Source organism: Dasypus novemcinctus, chromosome 6, assembly GCF_030445035.2.
Source record: "Dasypus novemcinctus isolate mDasNov1 chromosome 6, mDasNov1.1.hap2, whole genome shotgun sequence".
Classification (NCBI taxonomy): domain Eukaryota; kingdom Metazoa; phylum Chordata; class Mammalia; order Cingulata; family Dasypodidae; genus Dasypus; species Dasypus novemcinctus.
The window spans coordinates 42,498,940-42,522,254 of NC_080678.1; the positions used below are offsets into that span (position 1 = coordinate 42,498,940).

The 23,315-nt window shown below is 51.2% G+C and overlaps 1 protein-coding gene across 2 annotated transcripts in view; it reads left to right on the top strand.

Moving 5' to 3' along the window:
• Positions 1 to 23,315, top strand: part of SLIT1 (slit guidance ligand 1) — a 186,376-nt gene that overhangs the window by 142,214 nt on the left and 20,847 nt on the right. For both annotated transcript variants that reach the window (XM_058298664.2, XM_071215741.1), the window contains 7 exons: positions 3,705 to 3,848; positions 7,564 to 7,730; positions 10,154 to 10,286; positions 12,429 to 12,497; positions 15,322 to 15,393; positions 18,208 to 18,279; positions 19,076 to 19,147. In XM_058298664.2, the coding sequence (XP_058154647.1) occupies positions 3,705 to 3,848; positions 7,564 to 7,730; positions 10,154 to 10,286; positions 12,429 to 12,497; positions 15,322 to 15,393; positions 18,208 to 18,279; positions 19,076 to 19,147 (729 nt within the window). The remainder of the gene's footprint in view (positions 1 to 3,704; positions 3,849 to 7,563; positions 7,731 to 10,153; positions 10,287 to 12,428; positions 12,498 to 15,321; positions 15,394 to 18,207; positions 18,280 to 19,075; positions 19,148 to 23,315) is intronic.

Genomic DNA, 23,315 nt, shown 5'->3' on the forward strand with positions numbered 1-23,315 from the left:
GACCCCAAGGGGGGGGCATTGCTGAGGCCACCCAAGTGGGTGTAGGCGGGGGAGCAGGGGTAACCAGGCAGGGAACTCAGTGAGACCCTGGGGTCCCCCAACCCTCCATGGGTGCTGTGGCCCTCTGCCCGGGCAGCAGTGGCTCTTTGGATGCTCGTGTGGGCGCAGGGTCCAATGGGCAGGTCGGTCCAGCAGGACCTCCTCCAGCGCTGGAAACGCTGTCTCTCTGTGCTGGCACCACATGAACACTGAGCACTTGAAATGTGCCTAGTGCTATTGAGGCACTGAGTTTTATACCTTCTTTAACTTTAAATAGCTACATGTGGCTGGATAGTGGCTCCTGAATGGGACAACACGACTCTAGAAGCAGTCTGCCTAAGTTTAAATCCCAGCTCTGCTGTAGGGCTAGCGATTTGTTTGCTGGGCACGTAGAGACGTGGACTTGAATTTGTGCCAGGCAAATGGATGTCTGATGGGACTCCCTGGGGAGTTTTGCTTGTTTGTTTTACAAAAGGGGGATTTTATTGTGCACTATGTTTTGCCGCTTGCTTTTTTCACTTGTGAATATAGCACAGCCATCCTTCCAGGCTGTTCTTTCCAGTGAGCTGCCTCATTCTTCTTTATCCTTGCCTAGAATTCTTTGAATGAGGGTGTGTGAGCTGTTGAATCTGTTGCTTGTGTTCTTTCCAGGTGTATTCGTCAGCCAAAGGGCTGCTAAAGCAAATACCAGAAATTGGTTGGTTTTTATAAAGGGTATTTATTTGGGGTAGGAGCTTACAGATACCAGGCCATAAAGCATAAATTACTTCCCTCACCAAAGTCTATTTTTTAATGTGTTGGAGCAAGATGGCTGCTGATGTCTGCGAGGGTTCAGGCTTCCTGGGTTCCTCTCTTCCAGGGTCTTACTTCTCTCTGGGTTCAGGGTTCCTCTCTCACCAGGGCTTGCTTCTTCCTGGGCTCAGGTTCCTCTCTTCCTGGGGCTTGCTTCTGTTTCCTCTGTGAGCTTACTTTCTGGGGCTCCGGTGTAAGGCTTCAGTATCAAACTCCAACATCAAAACTTGAACATTAAGAACCCTTAACTCTGTCCTTTGCCATGCCTTTTATCTGTGAGTCCCCACCCACCTAATGACATGGCCCAATCAAAGCCCTAATCATAACTTAATCATGCCCAGGTACAGACCAGATTTTCTATTTTTGGAATTCATAACCATATCAAACTGCTACACCAGGAAGACTTGGAGAGGGGCAGGGGAGAGGAGAAGGGCAGGTGCTGGGGCCGAGGCAGCCAGGGCACACAGGTGGTGGGGCAGGCACAGGACACTGTCCAGAAAGAGCCACTGGTAGTTTGTTGTATAAACAACTACCACCCAGTCTTTCTTCTACACACACACACACATACATATATACAGATACATTTTAATGATTTCCTGCAATACTTTTTATTTAGTAACCTGCTTTTTTGTTAAACATAGTATGAACATCTTTTCATATCATTAGCATTTCTTCTATGTCATTTTTAATGACTACATGTTGTGGAATGATTGGAAATTTAGACAGTTTCCAGTGTTTTCTATTTTAAGCATTGTTGTGATTAAGATCTTTAAATTCTGTGCCCATCCATGATTACTCCCTTATAATAAATTCCTAAAAGTGGACTTGCTGGGTGAAAGTATAAAATGCTTTTTTAGGGGTTGTGGTTTGTATTACCCAACTTACTTCTAGAGAGGCCCCACCTCACTTTCCTGCCAGCACTGCTCAGAAGCGCCCATTTGCCCACGTTCTTGCCAGCCGTGGGTATTGTTATTTTTATTTTTTTTGTTCTTTTTTTAATTTGCCAGGAAAAAATACAATATTGCTCAAATTCCTTAATTACTACTCAGTTTGAACATTTTTATCAATGTTCATAAACCATTTTTATTTTTTTTGTGTGAATTGCCTGTTCTGCTAGGCTTCTTTTTGTTTTTTGGTTGGGGAGGGGAACAAGCCAGGTTTTTTAGGAGGATCAGAGGCTTTTCCAGATATAAACAAGGGAAAGGGGCATTCTAGGAAGAAACAATAGCCTGGGAAGGGCACGGGGAGGAGAGCACCAGGACCATGAAGCTGAGTGTGTGGGAGGCCGCAGGTGAGGCAGGGGCGCAGGTGAAGTGGGAGGCCGCAGGTGAGGCAGGAGGGCGCAGGTGAAGTGGGAGGCCGCAGGTGAGGCAGGAGGCAGCAGGTGAGGCAGGAGGCAGCAGGTGAGGCGGGAGGCAGCAGGTGAGGAGGGAGGCAGCAGGTGAGGAGGGAGGCGCAGGTGAGGCGGGAGGCCGCAGGTGAGGCGGGAGCCGCAGGTGAGGCGGGAGGCAGCAGGTGAGGAGGGAGGCGCAGGTGAGGCAGGAGGGCGCAGGTGAAGCGGGAGGCCGCAGGTGAGGCAGGAGGCAGCAGGTGAGGCGGGAGGCAGCAGGTGAGGCGGGAGGCAGCAGGTGAGGCAGGAGGCAGCAGGTGAGGCGGGAGGCAGCAGGTGAGGCGGGAGGCAGCAGGTGAGGAGGGAGGCAGCAGGTGAGGAGGGAGGCGCAGGTGAGGCGGGAGGCCGCAGGTGAGGCGGGAGCCGCAGGTGAGGCGGGAGGCAGCAGGTGAGGAGGGAGGCAGCAGGTGAGGAGGGAGGCAGTAGGTGAGGCGGGAGGTGCAGGTGAGGTGGGAGGCTGCAGATGAGGTGGGAGGCAGTAGGTGAGGCGGGAGGTGCAGGTGAGGTGGGAGGCTGCAGATGAGGTGGGAAGCAGCAGGTGAGGTGGGAGGTGCAGGTGAGGTGGGAGGGTGCAGGTAAGGAGGGAGGCAGTAGGTGATGCGGAAGGTGCAGGTGAGGCAGGAGGCAGTAGGTGAGGCGGGAGGTGCAGGTGAAGTGGGAGGCCATAGGTGAGGCGGGAGGGCGCAGGTGAGGAGGGAGGCAGTAGGTGAGGCGGGAGGTGCAGGTGAGGCGGGAGGCCGCAGGTGAGGCAGGAGGCCACAGATGAGGCGGGAAGCAGCAGGTGAGGTGGGAGGCGCAGGTGAGGAGGGAGGCTGCAGATGAGGCGGGAGGCGCAGGTGAGGAGGGAGGCGCAGGTGAGGAGGGAGGCGCAGGTGAGGAGGGAGGCGCAGGTGAGGAGGGAGGCGCAGGTGAGGAGGGAGGCGCAGGTGAGGAGGGAGGCGCAGGTGAGGTGGGAGGCTGCAGATGAGGCGGGAGGCGCAGGTGAGGCGGGAGGCTGCAGATGAGGCGGGAGGTGCAGGTGAGGTGGGAGGCGCAGGTGAGGTGGAAGGTGACGGCTGAGGAGATGGTCTGGGCTGGATTGGAGGGGCCTTGCGGGTCCTGGAGAAGAGTTTAAACATGGTTCTATGGGTGATGTGGAGGTCATAAATGGGTTTTGTGCTGGAGAGGGACACGACAGGTTTAAGTTTGAGGAAGTTCATTGATGTGGAGCATGGCCTGGAGGTGGGGGAAGCGTGGGGCATCCAGGGAGGGAAGGTGAGGGGTGAACGGGGGCGGGAGGGCAGGGTGGAGAGGAGGAGGCAGAGCCGGGAGGCACCTCGGCGGCGGGCTGGGGCCGAGGGGAGCGCGGGTGGCAGGGCTCTTGGTCAGAGGCCTGTCCGGTGACTCCCCCGCTGGGGGCCCGGGCTCCTGGGGGAGCGGGTGGTGCCGAATGGCAGGGGCCCTGTGGGGCTCCCCATGCCTCTCACCGCCGCCCTCCCCCCAGGATGCTGAGGAACAACCGGATCAGCTGCATCCACAACGACAGCTTCACGGGCCTGCGCAACGTGCGGCTCCTCTCGCTCTACGACAACCAGATCACCACCATCTCCCCCGGGGCCTTCGACACGCTCCAGGCCCTCTCCACGCTGTAAGTCCCCAGCCCTCGGGCACAGGCTGGCCTGTGGCTCCGGACCGCAGGAGCCCATGGGCAGCCCCGACAGCTGGGCGTTGGGGAAGAGCAGAGGCCCCAGCTGGGGTGACGTCTGCTCCAGCACTGTTACCTGTATGGCCTCAGGCAAAGTTAAACCCTCCGAGCCTCAACTTCCCTGTCCATAGAATGGGGCTTAAACATCTCTCTTAGGTATAATGCACGTGAAGGGGTCCTAGAGGATTGCTGTTGCGGTTTACTCTGTGGAAGCAGAATAACGACCTCCCAAAGCTGTCTCCATCCTAATCCCCAGGACCTGTGAGCGTGTTACATGGCAAAGGGGAATCGAGTGGGAGATGGAGCTGAGGTTGCCAATCGGCTGACTTTAAAGTAGGGAGATTCTCCTGGTTTACTGGGGTGGGCCAGTACAATCACACGGGTCCTTATATAGGGAGGAGGGAGGCAGAAGAGTCAGAGGCAGAGTGACCTGATGTGGGGAAGCCTTAGATGGCCACTGCTAGCCTGACAGGTGGAAGGGGCCACAAGCCAAGGGATGTGGGTGGCCTCTCGAAGCTGGAAAAGGCAAGAGAGCAGGTTCTCCCCCAGGGGCTCCAGAAAGGCCCACAGCCCTGCCAGAGAGACCCATTTTGGACCTCTGACCTTCATAACTGTAGGATAACCAATTTATGTTGTTTTAAGCCACTACATTTTTGGTAGTTTGTTACAGTCAGAAGCTAATACATGCTGCCAACAGGAACTCTTTTTCTGGTATTGTCCCCGGAGGCCAGGATATACACATCAGCCCCTGAAGCAGGAGTCTGTCTTGGGAAGCTGCCTTGCAGGCAGGGATTAGCCCGGCAGGCAGGAGGAGGGAGGCAGAGCAATTCCACTCTCCAGGCAGGCCTGGGTCTCCTCTGTCTGTCCTCTTGTCTCGCCCTCCCTGTGAGGCAGGCAGCTTGCAGGCTACAGAGAAGACTGTTCTCCCTACCTACCCCTTCAGTCCTGGGGAGGCAGGCTGCAGCGAGTTTGGAAGGCAGCCCTTCTTTGCACCAGTCTGAGGGTGGGGTGGCAGACTGGGGAGAGCCAGCTGTGGAGGGCAGGGCAGGACATCTGCTGGCACCCTTCGAGACCTTTGGGTCTGGTCCAGTGGGCTGTGAATTTCCAGTCTCATGCAGGCCCACAGCCAAGGGGTGGCTGTCAGCTCCTCCTCCAACTCCAGATGTTACTTACTGCCCTTTCAGACCAGGCCCTTCTTGGGTGCCCAGTCAGCTGCTTCTGGCACATTCTCAGAGCTGTGCTCAATGTTTATATTAATAATAGCCAATGTTAACCAGCCTCTTTATTTTGCACCAGGCTCTGTGCTAAACACTTTGCTTGCATTATCACCCTTGATCTCATTGACCATGGCCTTGGTTCATTTTCTTGCTGTTACTCTCAGTCTGTTCTTTTTTTTTTTTTTTTTTTAATAGCAGCTTTATTGAGCTATATATCATATACCATAAAGTTCACCTTCACTTTCATGGTTTTCAGCATATTTACAAAGTCGTGCAACTATCACCACATTTGTAGAACATTTTCATTACCTCAAAAAGAAACTCTGTACCCATTAGCAGTTACTTCCCGTGCCCACCTTCCCCCATGCATCTGACGACCAGTAATCTACTTTCAGTCTCTATGGATTTGCCTATTCTGGACATTTCATACAAATGAAATAATACAATTTATGGCCTTTCGTGACTGGCTTCTTTCACTCAGCATAATACTTTCAAGGTTCATCCATGTTGTAATATGTATTAGTACTCTATTCCTTTTAATGGCTGAATAAAAAATATTCCATTGTGTGGATAGACCACATTTTACTTAACCCTTCATTCGTTGACAGCCATTTGGGTTGTCTTCATCTTTTGGCTCTTATGAATAACGTTGCTATGAACAAACATGTGCTAGTTTTTGGGTGAACAGATGTTTACAATTCTTGGGTATGACCTACGAGTGGAATTGCTAGGTCCCATGTTAATTCTCTGGTTCACTTTTCGAAGATCTGCCAAGCTGTTTTCCACAGTGGCTGTAGTATTTTACCTTCCCGTTTGGATGCCTATTTCACACTTTCAAATGCAGGAGAGCAATGCCTAGATCTGATAGGAGGTGTGGCTTTTGTTTTAACAGACACACAAGGATGCACAGATCTAAATCAGTACACCTCTTTCAGAGGAGTCCCTTAGAAAATTATTACTTTCATTCAAATGGGATCTTCCTTATGGAATTATTTGCAGTGTATGGGTCAGAATCTTTGGGGACTCACTGACATTAGAAGGCACATCCGATTTAGGGGAAGTTATTTGGTTTCCAATCTGGTGCTAACTTAGCACTGCATTTGAGAACCAGCAAAAATGGGCACTTAGAACACAGAGAGTAAGCAAATTACAGTTTACTGCATCAAGCTTAAAGGATCCAGGTTTCAGCAAAGGACACCAAAGGTCACAAAGCAGGGCCTACGCAGGGAGTACCGGTTCTGGACCTTGCCTGGCTCCTCCATCAGATATGCCTTGAGTGATGGAAGGTCAGTTTGACCTGGGCATGGCCACGGCTGCTTGCAGGAAACCCCGAGGTGGGGGCTTGCATTCCTAGGCACATCCCCTGGAACCTCTGGCATGATCATCTGTAATGATACCAAGGACTGCTTTGGCACTCCACGTCACCTGATCCAATGTCTACATTTTTTTATTTTATTTTATTTTATTTATTTTTTATTTAATTCCCCTCCCCTCCCCTGGTTGTCTGTTTTCTGTGTCTTTTTGCTGCGTCTTGTTTCTTTGTCCACGTCTGTTGTCATCAGAGGCACGGGAAGTGTGGGCGGCACCATTCCTTGGCAGGCTGCACTTTCTTTCGTGCTGGGCGGCTCTCCTTATGGGCGCACTCCTTGCGCGTGGGGCTCCCCTACGCGGGGGACACCCCTGTGTGGCACGGCACTCCTTGTGCGCATCAGCACTGCGCATGGGCCAGCTCCACACGGGTCAAGGAGGCCTGGGATTTGAACCACGGACCTCCCATGTGGTAGACGGATGCCCTAACCACTGGGCCAAAGTCCATTTCCCCAATGTCTGCATTACAAGCAATTTCAGTCCAGTCTCTGGAGCTGAGATACTGGTGCACCTGCAGGTCATCGGCCATGAGGGCTGTGGTCGTTTAGCATCGTTAGCCATGGACCTTAAGGCCCAGCCCTAGCCTCCCAGGGGATGCTGGAAAATCTCATTTGGGTCCAAAATGGAGTCCATAGTGGTTAGAGCCTTAGGATTGGCAGGTGAAGCCCCTGTCTTATCTTCTCTGGAATGATGCTCGAAGGAGTATCCAGCTACCCCTTGGAGGGAATCCAGATGAGACTGGGTTCCTCATGTGGCTCATTAACCATCTTGCGAGGCCTCTTAGGAGTTCCAGGAGAGGCTGAGAGTGGCAGCCCTGATGGACTAGCGGGATGCTCTTGGGTGGTGCTTTGAAGGACTTATTCAATGGACATCTGGGTCCTTGTTGAAGCATGGGAACCACCACTTTAGAATTAAGGTAGATTCTGTACCTGGGGCCTGGAAGGCCATTCTTGGTCAGTGCTGTTTGTCTGGGACAGGAGACAGGGCAGGAGAGGGCTTTTCTGGGACCGCTGAGCCTGCTGGGTGTCTACCTGGTAGGGTATCTGCCACAGTCCCATGGCCTGCCCTTCCAGGAACCTTCTGGCCAACCCTTTCAACTGCAACTGCCAGCTCGCTTGGCTGGGTGACTGGCTGCGGAAGAGGAAGATTGTGACAGGGAACCCGCGGTGCCAGAACCCTGACTTCTTGCGGCAGATTCCCCTGCAGGATGTGGCCTTCCCTGACTTCAGGTGTGAGGAAGGTAACTCAGGGGCTCCTAGGACAGCAGGGCAGAGGGCGGGGCAGATCAGGAGGATGCGAGTGGGTGGCCAGTGCCTCTTGACAAGCTGCTAAGAAGAAGAGTCCCCTTCAGTGCCTACCCCTGCCTGGTGGTGACTATGTGATTATAAGAACAGTAACGTGCCTGTCATTTAAAATTTGGAAAATATGGATAAAAAAGGAAATAAATACCACCTATTTGCCCCCTAACTCAGAGAAAATCATAGTTAACGTTTCATTGTATTTTCTTTACATAGGTACATTTAACCCAGAGACCTGCCTCCTAGCTGCTCCTAAGTGCTCCAGACCTATGTGGTGACCTTGTCCTTAATATGCAGTGGGACCCTCTTGGGTCCATATCCTTCATGGGTGGGAAACCCTGGTCACTTCACCTCTCTCCTGTAGCCACACCCTACTTTCCTTACACGTGCAGGATGTAGCCCCATCACTTAGTTTTCTCCCACAGCATTATACCCTCCAGGCGCTGTTGGATGCAGATTTTAACTGAAGTTGGCAGAGCAAGGCTGCGTCTCAGCCCAGCGCAATGTGGAAATGGACCCCAGCAGTCCCTGTCCTTAGAGTCTCTCGGCCACCCCCGCCACTGGGAATTCCTCTCTGGCTCACTTCCCCTTCCAGCCTCCCTCCCTGCTTCTGGCAGGGTGCTGAGGCCACCTCCTCCCCCATAGTCTCCCTCTTCTGCCCTCTGTCCCGTCTGCTTCCAGGGGGCAGTTCAGCTCTCACCTACCCCCTCCAGGCCACGGGGTGGTGGTAGTGGTATTGAGTGGGGAGCTTCAGCTTTCACGCCAAGAAACACCAACAGGGTGTTTTTCTAAACAAAATAATGGATTCTCAAAGAGCAATTTTTGCTTTCAACTTTTAAAATAAAATTTAAAAAATCTCCATACGACTCACACATACATCTTTTAATAATTTTATATAATAATATTGTACTGGTCTTTTTTTTTTTAAATTCTGACTTGTTTTTAATCTTAACTATATTTAGGCATTTTTTTCATGCCATTAAGTACTCTTTGGAAGCATTATTTTCCCCAAGAAGCAGTTTCTTTTTGTTTTTCTTATTACAAAAATGATGCATCGTTATTACTTAAAACATACACAATGGGCAATCCAGAGGAGAATCAAAAGATCACCAACGTGTCTCCTCCACACCCGTCCCCCACCCCAGGACAACCCAGTCAGCATCTGCTGGGTGGCTCTCCAGATCTTTGTTGAGTTTTTATGTGTATGCACATGACACAAGCAGGATCTTGCAAAACCTCCTGTGAAAACCCTTTCAGCACAACAGGCCACTGTCTGCATGGCATCACAATTGATTCACCAGCCCCCTGCTGCTCAGCACTTAGATAACTTCCAAAGTTCTGCTATTATGCATCATGCTGCCTGGGCATCCTTGAAGATCATTCTCTGTGGGTAGCCATGATTTTCCCCCTAGAATAAATTACTAGACGTGAAAGGATGTGAATATTTTTAAGACATTGCTGTAAAGAGGCAATGGAGCATAGCGGCCAAGAGGGCAGGTTCTAGAGGCAGCTGCCACCTCTTCCAGGCTGTGGGAGTTGGGCAAGTGATTTAACCCTTCTGCCCTTAGTTTTCTCATCTCTAAAATGGGCCAACAGTAGCCCATCCACCAGAGAGCAGTCAGTGTGGCTGAAGCACGGGATGTGCTGCCCGCATGTGGTGGACACAGCAGAGCTGTTGGTTACTGTTGCCAGAGGGGATGGGCACCCGCCTCTGAGAGCCCTTACTGACCTTGGCCGCTGGATCTTCATCGTGCCTCTTACACCCTGTCAGTAAACAGGAAGGCACTCAGAGGGTGCCTGGTCGTATTTATTGAATAAATGAATGAATCAATGAAGGGGTGGTGCAGTGGAAGGAGCTCAGATTCTGTGTAAGTCAGGCCTGGTTCAGACCCTGTGTTGCCTCTGACCTGCTTTATGGCATGAGCAAATTATTTAACCTCTCTAGATCGCAGGAGCATGGAAATCCATTCGTTCATTCAAAAGCATGTTCTGAGGGCTCCTGTGTGCCAGGCACTGTTCTCAGTGCTGGGCTCTATCTGTGAACATAAAAGAAGAGGCAGCAATTCTGCCCTTGCGGTGCCTGCACTCTTGGGGTGACATGGCACCCCTTTGCTGCATCGTTGAGGAGATCCTCTTCCACTCGGGGTTGGGTGTGTAGTAGGGACTCGTGAGATGACGTGGTTGCCCTCTCCCTTCTCTGCTGTGCTTGGGTCCACCCTGGTCCACCCAAAGCCTATTTTAACCTCAAAACAAGCTCAGGGGTGTGCAGCAAAGAGGAGACAGCAGAACCGGGAGGCCCAGGGGGTGCCGGGGGGAGCCACAGGGCAGGGCCTGCCTGACCGTGGCTTCCTGCCTTCTGCTGCAGGCCAGGAGGAGGGGGGCTGCCTGCCCCGCCCGCAGTGCCCCCAGGAGTGCACCTGCCTGGACACCGTGGTCCGATGCAGCAACAAGCACCTTCGGGTCCTGCCCAAGGGCATCCCGAAGAATGTCACAGAGCTGTGAGTAGCCTGGGGGGCCCCCCACATGGGCCATGGGACAGGAGTGGGTGGGGCCTGGCAGCAGGGCGAGGAGGAGGCCACCAAGAGCAGGTATTAGCGACCATGAAGCCGAAGTTAGGGCGTTGCAGAGAACACTGTTTCCAAGGAGGTTTGAACTTTTCTTTGATCCTCCCCTCTGTGGTCTTGGTGACACGAGTCATCCGTGGTGAGTGCTTCATTCCTTTAAAATAAGAAATCACATTACTTTTCCATTCAGCATCATCTCATGAGCATTCCTCTCTGCCGTTAAAACTCTCAAATGTGACTTTCAGTGGCCATATAATGTTCCATCCTATGAATCTACTGTGATCTACATAACAAATCCCCTTTAGTTGGGTATTGAGGTTGTTTCCAATTTTTTTAGTATCATAAATGACCCTGAGGTAAGCCTCCCTTCAGTGACACTGCTAGTCAGAGTGGGACACATTTAGGGCTCTCACACCACCTGCCTCGATGCTCTTCCAGAAATGCCGTGTCCCTTGGCCGCTGCACTCTCACTAATGGTGTGTGAAAGTGCCCTTCCTGCTGCCCCCTCTTCAACATAGCGTTGTACTAGAATTGAGTGTTGTACTAAAATTAAACGTCAATGTGTGCGCCAAGGCGAGGGTGCAGATCTGGCACTCGGGCAGCACCTCCTCCCGCGAGGTCAGTGTCGGGCCCCGTCCTGTCCCCTGCGATGGCCTCCGTGGCTGAGCTTGGCTTTCTCCCTATGGTGAGCACGTGACGTTTTCATTTCTGGGTCTCTCAGCGCCACTGAGGCCGGCCATTTCTTCACAAGCCCGTCGACTCTGGCAGTCTCATCCCTGTGCCTGGCCCACCCCATCCTTTGTGCAGTGTTAGTGCTCTGTAAATCTCGTGGGTCCCCGTGTTCTCTCGGTGCCTCAGAGAAGCCCTGGGAATAACGGGGACTGTGGGACAGTGTGCTTTTTTTGACTGAAGAAGCTGAAGTTCAGAGCCTGGGAAGACCACTTGACTTCTCTAAGCCTCAGTTTCCTCAGCTGTAAAATGGGACTCCTTGGGCCTACTGACAAGGGCTGCTGAGAGGATCAAATGAGACAGGGCTGGGAAGTCACTCTGCGTATTGCAGAGATGGGAAAGGGTGAGTAAAGCCCTGACTTTGCTGTTCTCTGGAACTTTTTGAGGGTGAGGGCAGCATGCTGCAGTTAGTGGGGGTGCTGGCGTCCTGGCTTAGCAACTTCCGGTTTCAAGGCAAGGATGGTGTGGGGCAGGCGCAGATTCAGAGCATCTCGAATGCCAAGCTCTAGCTTGTTGAAGGGGGAACTTGGAACCCTGGAGCTGAGGAGGACTTGGTTTTCAGGAGGATGACCTGGGTGGCAATGTGTATTACCGGGTACTTCTGGATGGGAGGCCGAGGAGGGGAGGACAGGAGGAGGCTGCTGCAGGAACCCGGGCTTGGGTGGTGCTGTGCAGTTGGCGGGGGGAGTGGGACCAAGGCCAAGGATGAGAGGGGGTGGGAGGGAGATCCCGGTCGTGGGGGCTGGCTGCTGAGGGGGGCTGGTAGATTCACCACATGGGCTCTGAATCCGGATGGTCAGTGACGTGCAGTGGTGCTGAGGGACTCAGGGAAGCTGGCCTGAGTGTGAGAACACCCAGCTCAGGTCTGGGCATGCTTGGGCCTGGGGTGTCCACGGAGCAGGCCTCGTGGACCACGCAGGCAGGACAGGAGGGGACCTGGGCACTGGCGAGGCACCTGGAAGGTGGTTCTGGGAGGGATGGACGGGTGGATGGGACAGCAGGCCAGGGAAAGAGCCAAGCTGAGAGGGAAGGGCTGGGGGCCTGGGATTGAGCCCCAGGGAGTGCCCACGGAAGGAGAGAGGCTGAGAGGGCAAGTCAGGGAAGCAGAAGGAAACCAAGAAAACTGCAGGCCCCGAGGATTTTACCAAGTTCTTGGGGTAGTACCTACCTCGATGGCCTAAAAATGCATGTTTTTCTCCTTGTTAGAACCTCTGGGCCAAGTGTGTGGTCTCTATGTAGGGGAGGAATGAGTGAGAAGGCCCTGGCTGCAGGGGCAGGTCTCCCCTCGTGTGGGCACTGCCAGAGGTAGATAGGGGTGCTCTAATGCTGCTCTGTTCTCTCCTGTAGCTATTTGGACGGGAACCAGTTCACACTGGTCCCGGGACAGCTGTCCACCTTCAAGTACCTGCAGCTTGTGTGAGTATCCAGCCACTGGCTGATCCCAGGCCTGCCTCAGAGGACAGCAGTGGCATTGATATCTAACCACTTGTGGAATTTCCTACCTCCCCCTCTTCTGGGCAGATCCCCTGCCTCCACCCCCAGCCCCATCCTGGGACACCTGTGTATAGAGCTGTTTTGCCACCTAGTGGCTGTGCTTGGGAGTTGCACTGTTCTACTCTCCCCTGGGTTGGACCGTGTCTGCTTTTGCCCAAACCATTTCAAGACTCCAAGTTGAAAATCATTATTAATGTTGGTCATCTTTGCAAGGGTAGGAGCTAGAGCAGAAACAGAAGGTGATGGAAAACTTCTTCTTGTTCCCAGCCTTGGCCCCCAAACCAAATAGGAGATATGGCAGCTGTAAATAGACTTTAGACTAACATTTGCTTTTCTGTTATTTCCTCCTTCAACCCTTTCCACTCCATGGAAAGACACAAAATGAGCCTTCAGAATAAGTTCAGCCCCTGTTAGCCTTCTAACCTAAATAACACCTTACCTCAGTTGTCTTTATCTGCTCACTGGCCGGGTTCTACCGAAAGGTACAGAGAACATTCCTTCTTAGTGTGGCTTGGAGCAGTGCTACTCAGAGTGTGATCTATGGGTCCATGCCAGTCCGAGAACTGTTTGTCAGGGGTCTGCAGTTAGACAAGGAGCTTGCACCAGAGTGTAAACCAACCTACTGTTTTCTTCATCAAGAAAGTCTTGTTATAAAAAAAAAAAAGTCAGCTAAATTAAGCCATGTGCTTAGTGATGTGGGCGATTGCTTTCTGGCCCAAGTTCCTTTTCTTGCCATGAACAGGTAACCTACAGTTCAAGGACTTGTTGGTTTGAGTAGCACTGGCCTATGGCATTTTGAAGCTCAAGTTGGTATGTTTTTGCTAATGGTCTAGCAAATGTGTTTTAAGCGTTTCAATGGGGGTAATGTGACTCGGTGTTTAGTGACAATATGCCAAAGTAAAGGACTTCATAGGACAAGTTTCCCCACCTTTCTTTGGTCTCATACGAGGCAGCTGTGTCACAGCTTAGCTACTACACTTGAGGAGGAAAGGAGGACGAATGTCAGGTGAGTTCTTCCTAAAAATGGACTCTGGGGGCTAAAATACCACACTTCTTCATCACAGGAAAGGAGCACAAAGTGTATTATACATTTGCTGAGGTACTTAAATGTATCTCTAAGGACAATGAGTTGATTTTAAATGAGTTTAGTTAAAGGAAAGTTTACTAAGAGAAAATGAAGGCAGGGCACATTGATTCGTTTCATAAACATTTTCTGAGCCAAGAGCTGTATTAAATGAGCAGATATGAAGGTCACCAAGTCCTGGGCCCTCCCTCCAAAATGCCATGGTCTGGGGGGTGGGCTCGGGAGAGAACAATGGGAGCCAACAGTGTGGCGTGGTGTGTGTTCCAGCAGAGGACTCCAGTTAGGGCAGCAGGAGGTTGGGAGAGGAGTGGCTTGGAAGAGGAGAGCTCACCAGTAGGCAGAGGGAATAGTATACGCAGAGGCACAGAGGTGTGGTGTGCTCAGAATATTTGAAGAAGTTTTATAAAACCAAAGCCTGCAAGACATGGCGGGGAGAGGCAGGGGCCTGGTGACAGGGCAGGTGGCAGGTGGCTGGGCTAAAGTGTCCTGAGCACACCCTTTAGGCAAAGGGGAGATGCTGAAGGGCTTTTGGTAGGGAAGTGACCTGGTCAGATTTGGGTCACAGGAAAGTTCCTGTGGTGTCCGCCCATGTGGAAGATGGTTCCAACCGGGGCAAAGCTGTGAGTGGAGAGATGAGGTCTGAGGCAGAAACCGGGTGAGAGAGGATAGTAGCTTTACACCAGTGGGGACTTAGGAGGGGACAGATGTGAAGCCTGTACGTGGCACCAGCTGTGGGACCTAATTCCCAGTGACTGATACAATGAGCAGGGTGAGAGCTGGGCCGTGGGGGCGAGGCTGTGCTGCTGGATCGCTGGAGTTGTTAACCCAGGTAGGGAGCAGGGCCTGGAGCTGGGGATGGGAGAGAGCCCGCGAGGTGGGTGGAGTCCGAGTTTCCGAGGGACCCCAGGAGGAGGAGCTGCTGAGAGAGGGCAGGACTGGGTCACAGATGAGGTGGCTGTTGAGCCTGGAGTGCCCTGAGGCCATCCAGGCCGGATTAAAGGAGTGGGAGAGCCAGGGCGGGGCCTCAGGGAAGCCCACGCCCAAGGGCCGAGGGAGGAAGACTCGTTCTCAAGGAGGCAGGGGAGGAAGGAGAACACGAAGACAGTGACTGGTGCGAGGACAGGTCGGGGCAGGGGGAGAGTTTTGAGAGAGGCGGAGGGGCGGTGGGTTGTGCCAGATGCTGCGGGATGACTCTGAGGACCTTTGCAGAGGGCAGACACCTGGGGTTTGAATTGGGCTCTGACCACACTGGCTGTGTGACCCTGAGTCCTTAATCCCTCTGGGACTCCAGGTCCTCGTTTATAAAATGGGGTTACTACGTCTCTTGTAGGGTGGTGGGGGCTAGTGAACTAGCTGACGGGACGTGCTGGCGAGAATGGAGAGAGCCCTGAGTTGTGGCCTGCGGGAGCAGGGCCCTGGTAGAGAGGGGGCGGGAGCCAGGCTGCGCCCGCCGGGGGGGACGTGCCAGTGGGAGGCGAGGCGCTGGAGAGCAGAGCCCAGGGTGGGGAGCAGAACGGAGGCCGAGGCTGACCGGGAGCTGCTCTCCTGCCCTGTGGCCCCCTTGGGTGGGGGTTGGCCACGGCCAGCGTGGGGGGCGGGGAGGAGCCCAAGAAAGGGGGTGAGTTCTTTCCTTCTGAACGACGATGCTTTTGTCTGTTGCAGGGATCTGAGTAACAACAAGATCAGTTCCTTAAGCAATTCCTCCTTCACCAACATGAGCCAGCTGACCACTCTGTGAGTCCCAGCAGGGGGGAGGTGGGGGGGGCAGGGCCGTGCCTGCCGCAGGTACCCCAGCCCCAGCCTCTGCCGGGCACTGCTCCTCACCAGAGTGAGCCAGAGCCCGCCAGCCTAGAAGGTGTTGTGAAAGAGCGCGTGCGTGCGTGTGAAAAGCAATGTATTGTGGTTAATAATCAAGAAAATGTGGCATTGGTGTGGAAGAAGCGGCCATGGTGGCTGCTGGGTGCGGGGAATGGGAGGAAGAGATGAGATGTGGAGGCATTTTCGGGACTTGGAGTTGTCCTGGGTGGTCTCCAGGGACAATTGCCGGACATTGTATGTCCTCCCATGGCCCACTGGAGAGTGTGGGCTATGGTGTGGACCACAGGCCATGGGGTGCAGCGATGCCCGGAGATGTACTCACCAGATGCAATGGATGTGTCATGATGATGGGGGAGAGTGTTACTGTGGGGGGAGTGGTGGGGTGGGGGCGGTGGGGGTGAATGGGGACCTCATATTTTTTGAGTGTAATATTTTTTAAAAAATGAATAAATTGAGTAGAATTTGAAAAAAAAAAAGAAAAGCAATGTATGTATGGAAAAGTGCAAAGATCATCAAGGTACAGTTTAACAAATGACCACAGAGCTGGCATGGGTAGGCACCTAGGTCGGAAAAAGACACCACTAGCCAAAGTCCTTCCTCTGTCTCTTCCTGGTGGTTCCCTCCCGCCACCCTCCCGTGAGGCAGGCCCTCTTCTGACTTTTATGATGACCAACTTCTTTGATTTTCCTTATCATGTTGTCATTTACCAATGCATTTCAAAACAATGTAGTTTAATTTTGCCTGTTTTGAACCTTATTTAAATTGAATGGAATGGGATAAATTCTTTTACACCTAGCTTCTTTTGCATAACATTCTGCTTCTGGGATTCCTCGTGTTGTTGTGGGAAGCTGTGGTCTGTTCACTTTCATTACTATACGGTATTTCTTTGTAGGAATGAGCCATACATCTCTTGTCCATTCTACTATTGATGAATATTTAATGGGTTGCTTCCAGCTTGAACTCTTGTGAACATTTTTGTAGCTATATTTTAAATATATATATGTATATTTTATTAGAGAAGGTAACTTACAAAACAATCATGCATAATGTGTGTAATTCCCATGCTACACCCCTCCCCCAACACCTTACAATTTTGTGGCACATTTGTTACAGGTTGTGAAAGAACATCTTCGGACTATCACCACTAACTATTGTCTATAGCATTTTGTGGCCATATTTTAATTACTGCTTACTTTAATTAGATTCTAAGCTATTGATCAGAAAGTATTAACTGGCATCCCTTCCTGACTCCCAGCCGGTTGGCTTTGCCATCCCATTTTACAGGGAATGTGCTAAGACCTGTAAAAGCGGAACCCAAGGTTCCACTGCAGCCAAAGAGTAGAGCCAGTGCCCCATATGGAGAGGTTGTAGGCTTCCCAGGAAGGGCCTCCCATCTGGGTTACCCATTGGTACTTATCTGCCCTGGGATCTACTAGGAGTTAATCTAAACTGGTTACCAAGTCTTCATGATAACGTGGTAACTTGATAGTTCATCCCTGGTGAGCTTTGCCCTTGGAAGGGGGCCCAGGGAGCCCGTGTGTGGACAGTCTGGTCTAAGGCAGTGGTTCCCAACCAAGGGCAAATTACCCTTCATGGGACACTTGGCAATGTCTGAAAAAACCCTGTGTTGTCCCAGCGGAGCGATGGGGTGCTACTGGCACCTAGGGGGTGGAGGCCGCAGATGCTGCTGAGCCTCGCCAAAGCACAGGACAGCAACAGCAAAGAGCTCTCCAGCCCAAAAGCCAATAGTGCCGACTTGAGAACTCTGGTCTACAGGGTCCTGGCAGCTGGAAGGGAAACAGAGCCCTTTCCTGTGATATACACACCTTGGTTATTACTTTTAAATAGCTTTGCTAGGGTATAATTAGTACAAAATAAGCGGCCTGTTCCGGAAGTGTAACTTGATAGGTTTTGACCTGCGTGTACGCCCGTGCAGTCACCACACAGCGCAGGGCTTCCTGCTGCCCCTTCGTAGTCCCCCTTCCTCAGGCAGCCCCTGATCTGCTTTCTGTCGGATGGATCAGTTTGTGTTTCTAGACTTGTGTATCAATGGACTCACACAGTAGGTGCTTCTTTTGGTTTGTCCTTCTTTCCCTCAGCATGGTTGTTTTGAGTGTTACCGTGCTGCGCGCAGGTCGTCCCGCCCTTGCTGTGGAGTGTTCCATTGTTCACCTCTTCATCTGTTGGTGGGCATTTGGGTTGTGTCCAGCTTGGGGCTATTACAGGAGTCATTTCCCTTATCATGAGTCTGTCTGTTTGCCCTTGATGGATTTATTTAATTGGAGGCATTATAGGAGAGTGGTTTGGTCTGTGGGCTCTGGAAACCGAGAAACTGAATAAAAATTCCAGCCTACTCACGTAATACCCATGACCCTCAGTTTCCTCCTCTGTAAGATGGGGATAGTGCTTGTCCCTTCTCACTGTCACAGCTTCCTAGTGGTCCTCCCTGGGAACCCAGCCCAGGCCCCCTGCGCGGTCGTCGGAACAGCGGTTCTCCTTCGTGGGGGGGTTTCTTTGGGGCCAGGCCCTGTGCCAAGAGTTCTACCTGGATTATCTCGTTGAACCCACAGAAAAGCCCTATCAAGTTGGCATTATTTTGTCCCTGTTTCCCATTGAGGCGTTTAGAGCCCCCGCCCGCTCTTCTCCAGGGCGCCCTCTGCCTCTCTAGGGGTTAGGGGTGCGCCCCCTGCCGGGCTTCGGGTGGTAACACGCCTCCTTCCTTCCCCGCAGGATCCTCAGCTACAACGCACTGCAGTGCATCCCGCCCCTGGCCTTCCGGGGGCTCCGCTCCCTGCGCCTGCTGTAAGTCTCCTTGCGCTTCGCTCCCCCAGGGAAACCTGCCCCACGGCAGAGCCTCCCACCACCACCCCCACAGGCAAAAGTGTCCCCACGTCAGGGGCCCCACGCAGGCCAACGCTGTGCCCGAAGGTGGAAGGCTGCTGTACTCTCCTTCAAGCCCCTGGCCGAAGCGGAGTTACAAATGGGGCAGGAGCTGAGGAACGGCGCTTGCTGTGTCCTCCTCCCCTCCCCGGTGTGTTTGTGCTGCACAGGTGGCGTTTGGGGGGAGGGGGCGCCCAAGATAAGGTAGCATCTCATTTGCATATGAACTCCTGCTCAGACTGAGAACGTTTGCTTGCAAGAGACCTGTGAACCTTTTCTAAGAATTCCCAGGGTGCGGTTTTTGGCTTTGACCAAAGCCCTCTGTCCTGACTATTACGATGGCGTCCCATGTGTCTGTGCAATAATCCTCTGCCCAGGGGTGTTCTCCCACCCCCACCCTATGGTATTAACCTCCAGACCACGAAGAAGCCTCCTCCCACTCAGGCTCCCCAGCCAACTGTGGAGGGGACACAGGCGCCCGTTCCCTTTGAGATAGAGAGACAGGGAGCTTGAGGTCTTTCTGACGGCAGAAATGGAGTCGCTGGAGGCCTGGGGCATGGGTGGTCAGCCTGTGGCCCGTGGGGGCATCTCCCTCCTGGTGCAGCCTGAGATCTGAAGGACGAGCAGCAGCAGGGCCATCTCAGAGGGGGCCAGCCTGCCCCTCCCTTAGCTCTCACATCTGTCTGGGATGAGGCCCCAGCAGCTCTTCTCTCCTCAGGTCCCTGCACGGCAATGACATCTCCACCCTCCGAGAGGGCATCTTTGCAGACGTCACCTCCCTGTCCCACCTGTAAGTAGCTCCGGCCCAGTTCTCTGGGCCTCTTTGCGTCTAAGCAGAATGTGGGCTGTGGCAAGAGCCCACCTCCTGAGTTGGTCCGAGCACGTGGCTTTTCTCTTGCAATCTCCTTAAGCTTGTGAACCTCAGATGTGCTGCCTCTCAGACTCTTACAGTCAGTGGTTCATCAGCTCCAGTGAAGGAATGGGAGACCGTTTCTTCACAGGCAACAATAAAAGTGGTAACACCGCATCTTCACTGCTGAGCTGCCTTATGTGCTAGCTGCTTGAATCCTCACTGCAGTCCTGCAACTCAGGGACTCTTGGGCCCATTTCACACCCCAGGGAACAGGCCCAGAAAGTTCGAGAAGTTCACCAAAGTTGCATAGTGGTGGGTGGTAGAGTCTCTGACTCCAGATTTTGATTTCAGTGATGCACAAACGTGTGTACACAAGAACTAGAAGGGAATACGCTAAAATTAAATTAGTTACATTTGTGGGATGATGGCTGAATCCTTTTTTAATGAATTACCTTTGCTTTTATACTGGGGTTTTGTGCATTCTTCATGCTTTTAGGCAGGCATTCATTCAGCAGACATTTACTGGATGCCTGCTAGTGTCAGGCACAGCTGGGGAATTCGTGGTTCCTGCCCTTGAAGAGTTTCAGTAGAAGGAAAGGAATTGCCTGGGTGTAGGGTGGGCAGAGTGTATAGCTCAGCTGAAGGAGATTTGAAAATCTTAGAGTATGTTCATTGCTGTAGCTACTGACTCTGTGAAAGAGACAGGAAAGCTATTTTTGTCCCAGATTCATTAACAGAAGCCAGGCTGACCTTGACATGAACAGACTGAGTATCTACTGTTCTAACTATTTTCTAGTTATGCCAAAGATGGACAACACATGGCTATGTATACTTTTGCTGGGGTATGAATCTGATCTTTTGGGCTGCTGAGGGGTCTGGCTGCAGTCCCCACCACTACACTGCATTTGGGCTTGTGGCCCTGTGCTCTTCAAAGAGTTTGCAGTGATTTTTCTTCAGGAAGAATGACCCCCCAGAAGAAAGTGAGCTCCTAGTATTAGTAAAGAGAGGATAAGATAGTTTTTAGCCAAAAAATAGAGGCCTTGGGTGAGTTAAGGCTTGAAATGTTGAATTGAGGCTCAGAGTCTGCCCAATATAGAAAAAAGAAAAAGCAAGTGTTGCCCAAGCCAGAATTTAACTTTTTTATTAGCCTTGTGTGTGACTCTGGTCCCGTAGTTTTATTATTTGGAGTTGGAAAGGGACACTTATATTTGAGGTGAAACTTTGACACAATTTGTGAGGGGATACACGTATGAGGACTTGTGAAGATCCTAAAACTTGTCAGGGGCTCCCACATTTACAGCTTTAGTCCTTTTGGCGTTTTCTCTAAATAAGCAAAGCGTCAAAAAATCAAAGCATCTGCCCTTCCTCTACCTCTGAGAGGCTCTGGTATTATTCAGTGGAAAGAAGGTGTCTCCCTGTCCTCTTAGGCAGGACGGATGCTGTCAGCAAATAAGGATAGAAAAAATTAAATACATGTCGAGGTCGGACCTGCTGTCTTTTCAGGCTGTGTTATTCCCTTGGCACCTGCTTTGGGCCGTATGTGCTTGTCTTTCTCCCCTGTCTAGATTGTAGTCTCTTTATTGAATCATAAAGTGAGCCCCAGAGGTGTTAAGCGAGCAGCTCAAGGTCGCCGGGGCAGTGAGCAGCTGCGCAGCGGCGGGAGTCCGAGTCCTCTTAGCCCACTACTAGGAATATATTCAGAAGAACTGAATGCAAGGACACAAGTAGATATTTGTACACAACATTTACAATTGTCATATTAGTCACAATTTCTAAAAGATGGAAACCACTTAAGTTTCCACCAAATTGTGAATGGATTAACAAGATTTGGAATATCCATTTTTTGGAATATTATTCAGATGTAAGAAGAAATCAGTTTAGGAAGCACATGACAATATGGAGGAATCTTGAAGATATTATGTTGAGTGAAATAAACCAGGCACAAAAGATGACTATTTTATGTTCTCACTAATATGAACTAAATACAATGACTTGACTGATGGAGCTGGACAACAAAGTGGAGGTTGGTGGGTGATGGAATGTGGGATGAAAATGGGGAGACAATGCTGAATGTATGTAGAATGTTTAATAAGGTCAAATGTAAATATGTGGGAATGGCTAGACTTGATGGTAATACATTATAATAAATGTATCAACACTAAAAAAAACAAAAACAAAAAAAAAACCGCACAGTCATCAGCTGTGCTATTTGGGGGAATTCCTGTGCAGAGTCGCTGCTGCCTTTCTTAGACTGTGCACCTCTCAAGGGACAGCCACCTCCTCTGTAGCACCTTTGGAAACAGCTGTCCCCACTGGTTACTTAATAAACGCACCCTTCCCAACAATATTATACAGCCTAATATTTTCAAAGTAACACTGATAATAAATGAACTTTAGGCACATGGCACTGATTTTTTATGGGCTGGATCAAAGAACTCTGGTCCCTTCTTCCCCCTAAATCCATGTCTTGTTGCATCTCTATGTCTCCCAGTGTTGTTTAGTGAAAAGATTATGAGCTTGCCTACTGGGTAAGTAAGAAATTAAGAGATTGATAATGTGTGGTGCTGGTTCAGATATAAGGGAACAGGCTTGCTTTACTGCCGGTGAAGGTAAGTCGATACAACCTATTTTGCAGGGCAGTATTAACAGCTTAGTGTACTTCCCTTGAGAACTGAATTCTACTTCTAGGCATCTGTTTTAGAGAAATGCCCACACCTCACAAGGAAGCATGTACACGAGTGTTCACTGCAGTTGGAGATGACCAGAATGCCGAGCCACAGGGAAATCACTCGATGGGACAATAATGCTCGTTGGGGATGCTTGAAGCATTGATCCAATGAGGGCCCAACGAGGTGGACCCAAACCTGCAAAGATCTCCAACACATATGATTTGGTGGCAAGAAGCAAGCTACTCAGTGATGACGTGTGCTGGATGTAACTTACGAGGCAGAACCATCTTGGGGAGGTGGGAGAGCACTGAAGGAACACATCTGCCACGATGCCTCATGTGTCCCTCTGTGGAGGGGCCTGGGGGAGCCAGGGTCTGTCTGTCTCTCTTTTATGTGGATGGACTGGAGTTTATTTAACAGTCTGTTGGGGAACACTGGGGGTTTCTAGCCTTTCTGTTATGAACAAGGCTGCCATAAATACCGTGGCACAGATGTCTTTATGCACCTGTGCAGGTATATCTGGGAGATAAACTAACTCCCAGAAATAGACTTGCTGAGTCAAAAGGCAGCTCCTTTGGTAATTTGAGAGATATCACAAAATTTCCCTCCATAGGACTCCCATAAGTAACATAGAAATATGCCTGGTTTTATATCATTGTTACTATTATTATTGAGGTAAAATTCACATAATATAATATTAACCTTATTTGAAACTATACAATTCAGTGGCATTTTGTTCCTTCACAACACTGGGCAGGTGGACACTTTTGCTCTGTCTGTAATGTTTGAAAGCAGTTGGCAATGAGAATGTGTTTGTGTGTGCCTTCTTTAATTAAGCTGAGAGCTCTGGTCTGGATCCAGGGCTCTATTTTCCTAGTTGTGTCACCTTGATGAGTTACTTATTCCATGTGAGGCCAAGTTCCTTCATCTTGGAAATAGAAAAAAGAGAACTTACATTACAGAACTAAGGGGAAGATTAGATGCACTAATGTAGGAAAAGCAGCAGCTCGTTGTAGCAGTAAATAGGAGTTTCCTTCTCCCCTACGCGCTCTTAACAATACATTCACAGGCTCTGGCCTCAGCAGCATGGGTTCAAATCCCAGCTCGCCCCCCTTTTCTCTGTGTGATCTTATACAAGTTCCTCAACCTTTTTGAACATCAGTTTCCTCACATGTTAAATGGGGCTAATAAGGTGTGGTGAGGACTAAATAAGATAATGGGGAAGCAGATTTGGTTCAACAGATAGAGCATCCACCTACCACATGGAGGTCCAGGGTTCAAACCCAGGGCCTCCTGACCCGTGTGGAGCTGGCCCATGTGCAGGGCTGATGTGTGTAAGGAGTGCCGTGCCTTGCAGGGGTGTCCTCCGTGTAGGGGAGCCTCACATGCAAGGAGTGCACCCCATAAGGAGAGCCGCCCCGCATGAAAAAAGTGCA